This window comes from Propithecus coquereli, unplaced genomic scaffold, assembly GCF_000956105.1.
Source record: "Propithecus coquereli isolate 6110/MARCELLA unplaced genomic scaffold, Pcoq_1.0 Scaffold46, whole genome shotgun sequence".
Classification (NCBI taxonomy): Eukaryota; Metazoa; Chordata; class Mammalia; order Primates; family Indriidae; genus Propithecus; species Propithecus coquereli.
The window spans coordinates 3743235-3749873 of NW_012150396.1; the positions used below are offsets into that span (position 1 = coordinate 3743235).

Genomic DNA, 6639 nt, shown 5'->3' on the forward strand with positions numbered 1-6639 from the left:
TCCCAGCTACTCGGGAGGCTGAGGCAGGAGGATTGCTTGAGCCCAGGAGTTTGAAGTTGCTGTGAGCTAGGCTGACGCCACGCCACTCTAGCCAGGGCAACAGAGCCAGACTCTGTCTCAAAAAACAACAACAACAACAAAAAAAATGGTTTATATTCAACTGAAAACTAAATAGTGAGTAGGCACTCAAATGCTTTAAAATCTGTAATTCCATTAGTTTGCCATTACTGTCATTGTCATGACACAGGAATTGCAGTTACGCAGAGCAGAAGCTGACATATGTCCCTTGTATTCTCTCTTGCTTAGAAACTCCAGAGGGGCTTTTTTATTGGACTGTGATATCTTAGTTTAAAGACTTCTAAGATTCAAAGAAAAAGAAATTGCCAAAGTGTATTTCAATCTTCCAACTAAATTATGAGTGCACATGTAGTTTTAGTATTCAGTGGGTTCTTGTCCGTAGTAAATCAGGCAATTTACCTGATATTTTAAACAGACTGTGTGCATAAACAAAACATTTAAAGAATACTCACCGCCACTGGCATATTTGAAAGTGCTTTATATTCTTTGGGGTGGATGATAGATATTGTATAAGTTGCCTTTTTGTTGGGCTCATCAAAGCAAGGGAAGGATTTGCGGGCATCCGTTGGTTCATGATCAGTAGCCGCTATGCTCCTTAAACACAAACACAGAAACAAACAAATGCAAACTGCCTCTTCCGACAGCCCCTGTGTTTCTATTGCTAGAACAAAATCAATTGTGCAATTATTCCTATGACATTTTTTAATATGCGGCTCAGCATTTCAAATAGTTGTCAGAGTCTTTCCTGAAAGTTTTAGGTTAATAAAGAAATGAAAAATCCTGAGACAGACCGCTTCGGCTATTTTATGTAAATATTTAGATATTTTGGTGCCATAACTAGAAATCTGTAGCTGAGCAAAAATAAATCCAATTACGAGCTATCACTCTCTCCACCCCAGAGCCGTTGAGCAACAAGTAAACACAAAGCCAAACTCAAAAGCTTGTTTCCAACTGTCCTATGAGACGTGAACAGCTGTGTTGTGTCACAGAGGAGAGGAATAGACTCCAGAGTCCCCAGTTTCCTTCCCTAATGGCACATTCTTTCTTATTTATGTTGCACCAGGGACAAAGCCCCGGTTTCATTTCCATGCAGAGGCGGTGTTGAGAAATCCCCCAGGTGAAGCAACCTTTGGCCTAGTTTAAAGCCTGCTTCTGGAAAGAGACACCAGCATTCTTTTATGGCTCTAACTAGGCATCTGCTCGTGTAAACAAAAACGTTCATGTTTAGCATTTCCATAATTTCAAATTGAAAATATTTTTTCTGAGTAATGGTGCAAAAAATATTAATAAACATACACATTTTCACACGTAAGCATATTATATGAAGAGTATTGTTGTATATTTTCTTAGACAACTAAGCAAAATAAAAGGTATAAAAGAAAGGAAAAGCAAAGAAATCTTGATTTATATTCATTAATAATGAACATACTTTGTATTTCAGGATTCTCAGGGACTAAGGAAGGCATATCATAAAGAATATCAAGCTAAATTATTAGATCATATATTCATCCAATGAATATTTATCCAGCCCATCCCCTCCTTACACAGACCCACACACACACACACACACACACACACACACACACGCACACACGTGCATACACGCAAATACTTACACATACCCACGTGGACACATTTGCAGACATTATTCTAGGTGCTAAGGAAACCACGAAGACTATATAGCTAAGGTCCCAGATTTCTTGCACAGTGTTAGACAATAAACACACAAATAAGCACATAATTTAGGAGAATGATGAGAGCTATATGGGAAATAAAACACTGGAAGTGGCAGAGAATGGCTGGCTAGGAAAGTGGTGAGCACCTTTCGGTAGACTAGAAAGAGACCATCTCTTGGAATAGATGTTGGTTTGCTGAGATCTGAATCCTGAGAAAAAGCCAGACAAGTGAAGATTAAGGAAAGTGTGTTCGGGCAGAGCGAACAGCTAGGTGCGGAGTGCCTAAGGGGAAAACGAACCCAATGTGGCTGAGGACCTGAAAGGTGTCCAGTGTGGTTGAAATACAGCGAACCAGGAGCGACTGGGCCGAAAGACAAGTTTGACACGAGGTCAGCAGAGGCCAGATCGGGAAAATATCGCGGGCCGTGGGAAGAGTCTGCATTTTATGTTGGTCCAAGAATTTAACATAATCAAGGATGTGACCGGATTGGCCACATCTGGAGATATCGGAACATCAAAATAAATAATGGAATTATAACCCATGGAATAAAATAAAAATCCATGAATCTGGCCGGGCGTGGTGGCTCACGCCTGTAATCCTAGCACTTTGGGAGGCCGAGGCGGGCGGATTGTTTGAGCTCAGGAGTTCGAGACCAGCCTGAGCAAGAGCGAGACCCCATCTCTACTAAAAATAGAAAGAAATTAATCGGACAACTAAAAATATATAGAAAAAATTAGCCAGGCATGGTGGCGCATGCCTGTAGTCCCAGCTACTCGGGAGGCTGAGGCAGAAGGATCGCTTGAGCCCAGGAGTTTGAGGTTGCTGTGAGTTAGGCTGACGCCACAGCACTTACTCTAGCCCAGGAAAAAGAGTGAGACTCTGTCTCAAAAAAAAAAAAAAATCCATGAATCTTTACTCTGATTTTAAAAAGGAATAAATAAATGGGGGAGAAGGGAAAGCTCTGCCTACTAATAATTTTTTAAGGAATAATAGATCTAGGAAATCATCAGTGGATGCCAAAACAAGTAGGTAAAACTTTGATGACAGAGGCATATTAACATAGTTTCAAAGAATCTCCCAGAAGATTACTTACAAAGAGAATAACTGCAATTTTACAGTGGAGAAACTTGTTGGATACTGCCTTAAGCAAGCAATCCAAGATAGCATCACAATAATCGTACAAACCATCAAGATGTGTCTTCTGATGCGTTGAGGCGGACACAACAGCACTTCCGTGATGTTCCTGACAAAAACGTTTGACTTGCATTTTTAAATCATGAGGAAAGTCAGACAAACTAAAATTGAGGGACATTCTCAAAATAACTGCCCTGTACTCTTCAAAAATATCAATGTTGAGAAAGACAAGGGAGGGCTAAGGGACCGCCCCAGCGTAAAGGAATCTAAAAGGGTGTGGCACTAAATGCAAAACACAATCCAGATTGGATAATAGACTAGGAAAAAAATGCTTAAAAAGACATTATTGGGTTAATTGATGAAACTCGATTATGGATGGTGATTTAGCTAATTGCATCGATGTTAAATTTCCTGACTTGATTGCACTGTGGTTATGTCAGGGAGTGCGTCTGTACTTAAGAAGTTTACTCTGAGGTCAAAGGATAAAAGGAAACCATGTCTCAACGTACTCGCTAAAAGGGGGGGAATTGGGACAAAATGTAAACAAATGGTGAATCTGGGTAAACTATTTCTAGCAGTTCCTCGTAGTGTTCTCGTAACTTTTCTACAAATTTGAAATGATTTCAAAATAAAAAGTTACCCAAGGAAAGCCTCAGCTAAGAATTTGTTCTGTAATAGAATAATTATCAGTTTTGTGACATCAACAGTGTAGTCAATTGGAGTTTCTAAACATCTTGCAGATTGTAGTTAATCACAAATACATTAGAAGATAAAGAACCCCGTACACTTTCTCACAGGACTAAGGTTTTATAATAAGACCCACCAAGCTCCAACCCCATGTTTAGTCAGCTGCCTTTTTCTTCTGAATTCCTCTGGCTTTTGATTTCTTCCAGAAGCAGAGGAAAAGGAAAAGTCACTCCCTGCAAGAGTGTTTTGCCTCGTCAGGACCCAGGAATAAGCCAGCCTACTACGCTGAGAATATGAGTGCGTGCACGCCTCCCTGTGTGGCAGGTGAGAGTAAAGATGGGGTGGAATCACACTTTCATAAGCAATGCCTCGGGGTAGGTTTTCAAATACTTCATTCACTCTCTACATGCTAGAGAGTACGGATAGTCCAGAGGACCCAGGAGAGAGAATTTTCAATCTTTTTATCATCTTCTCTCTTGATTGTAGGCAAGACCTGTCTCCCCAAATTACAATATTCTTGAACATGAAACAGTACAGTGCTGGAGATGTCACTGTACTTGTGACATCTCGGTGGTCCTCTCAACAAATGTTAATCACAGCAGCTATAACTCGATCACTGTGGCCTGGATTTACACTGGTGTAGGAAGGTGATATTCATCAACCAGAAAAGCTACAAAATGTGTATTTTTTTTCTCTTTTAAAGTGCAGAGCCAATATAATTTTATAAAGAGAACCCTTTTCTAAGAGTAAAAATCCTTAGATTCTGGTGCTACTTTGGAGGCTTAAGTGCAAGCTTGAGTAAGTCACAAAACCTCAGACTCTGAGTGTCCTCGTCTGTAAAACCTGGTTACCAGAGCACACATGGCCTCTTCACAGGTCATGGGAAAGTGAAAGTGGGTAGATCCCATGTAGCAACATATTTGGAACTCTCTTAAAATTTACATAATGAGGTCAGGATACAGCTCATGCTGCATCTTGTAAATCTAGAAGCTGACTATACATTCTGACGTAGCATTTTCCACAATCTAAAGTATCTAAGATTCATTCATTTGACTGTAATATATACTGAACAAAATTACTCGGTATATAAATACTATAGGTAATATCACCATTTTTAAAAATAGTAACCTGCTATTTTTCTCATGAACTTCTAAACAACTCAGAAACCCCTATTTATATATGTAAATTGCATCAACAGTCACTAAACTTTTCAAACATACGCAAATTTGAAAACAAGGTATATGAGATAGTAATACAAAACCATTTTAGATCACAGCTTCTTTGGGGAGGTTTTATTCGGTGATTAAAACTCCTTTTTAAAATCAGATGAATTGTGTTGCAAATTAACAGGAAAAGCCTGACTAATAGCACATGTTTGGAGTGACTTTTGGTACGCCAGGCAAATGTGCTGAGCTAAACCACTTTCCCACAGGGGCCGCCCTACGCCATGTTAATAAACCACTTACTAGATCCAGCGCAATGCAACAATATTCTATGCAATTTAGTAAGTTACAAAAGGGGAGAACATTTCTCTGACTTCTCTGAGTGGATCAGATCAAGGTGACTTTAAAGAAAGCTGAAGAAGAGAAGCAGTAACACAAGTCACAGCTTGGTTCACTCTGAGTCAACTTTAAAAACAAAACAAAAAACTACCTGATTATCTCATAAATCACCTGGCATGCTGTTTCTGATGAGGACTCTCAGGCTGTGTCCAGCAATCTAGTAAGACGCGCTAGCAGAATCAACAGCAAGGTCTAGGTGAAATCCTTAAACACAAGGCTTCTGACGCAGGGGAGGGAGCCGCGATTGCTAAGGTCTGCGCAGACTGAGCGGAGGATTCCAGAATTGTGTCAGGGAGCTGAACAGTGCAAGACAACCCCTGTAGATTGTTCACACCTCAATGTGTTTTTATGGTGGTTTGAATGAACCAGTTAATTATTTAACTTTATTTTTCAATTACTTTTTTCTATGTAGAAGATATTCAAGGTCAAGTAGAATTTGTTTCCTTTCTTCTAAAATGAAGGAAATGACTTAGCCTCCTGCGACAAGTAAACAAGACCAAAAAGAAAATCTACTTTAATGGATAATGGAATAATAGCTTGATATGTCAATCTAAGACGATAACGAATAAACTGACATATAACAAAAATTTCAACATTAAAAGTACACATCGTGCGTGTGAGAATCTCTCTCTCTCTCTCACACACACACGCACACACACCTAAGATCATCTCATTGATGTTTCTACTCAACTCCTAAATCTTCATCACAGACTCTAAGCTCATGCTTCAGACTTATTTATCCAAATGACTACTAGTCATCTCTTCTTAGATGTCTGACAGGCCTTCAACACATCTGACACTGAATTTATAACCTTCTAAACTGGCTCCTCCTCTGTTTCTAATATCAGTTCAAGGTGAGGGTTCTCAGTCAGATCAGATCAGGTATCTGGGGCAGCCTAAACCCATAACTTTAATTCATACTTCCCCACAGTTCATCAATCTGTAAATCTTGGAATCCTTACCTCCAAGCTATTTTCTCCATAGCGGCCTGTTCTCTCTCTCCTGAAATCGCTGTCCTTCTTTTTCCTGGATTCTTGCTCCATTTCCGCATACCCAGGTGTTGAGTTAGCCCTTTCCCTCCCCATCCTGGGTCAATGTTTCCTTCATGCCGCCCACCGGCTATTCTTCCTTTTCTTCCCTCTGCTTCTCCTCAGTTATCTCTAGCCAGCCTCTTCATAGAAACCTCCCCTACAAACTAATTTTCTTGTCCCCACTATGCTTTTCTCACTCGATGCCTTTCCTGTCTGCTTTTTACCTTCTCCCTTGTCTCTACCTACGGAAATTCCACCATAATATCAAAATTCAGCTTCACTTCTACCAATGCAAGGAAGAACACCCTGAAAACCCAAACTAGAAATGATCTGACCCTCTTTTATTTTTGGGGGAGGGGACAGAGTCTCACTCTTTTTGCCCTGGCTAGAGTGAGTGCCGTGGCATCAGCCTAGCTCACAGCAACCTCACACTCCTGGGCTCAAGCGATCCTTCTGCCTCAGCCTCCCGA

At 40.3% G+C, this 6639-nt stretch overlaps 1 protein-coding gene across 1 annotated transcript in view; it reads right to left on the reverse strand.

The window, feature by feature from the left end:
- The window catches only part of ENPEP (glutamyl aminopeptidase (aminopeptidase A)), a 112414-nt gene that overhangs the window by 99854 nt on the left and 5921 nt on the right, over positions 1-6639 (reverse strand). The window contains exon 2 of the mRNA XM_012655077.1: positions 531-672. Within this exon, the coding sequence (XP_012510531.1) occupies positions 531-672 (142 nt within the window). The remainder of the gene's footprint in view (positions 1-530; positions 673-6639) is intronic.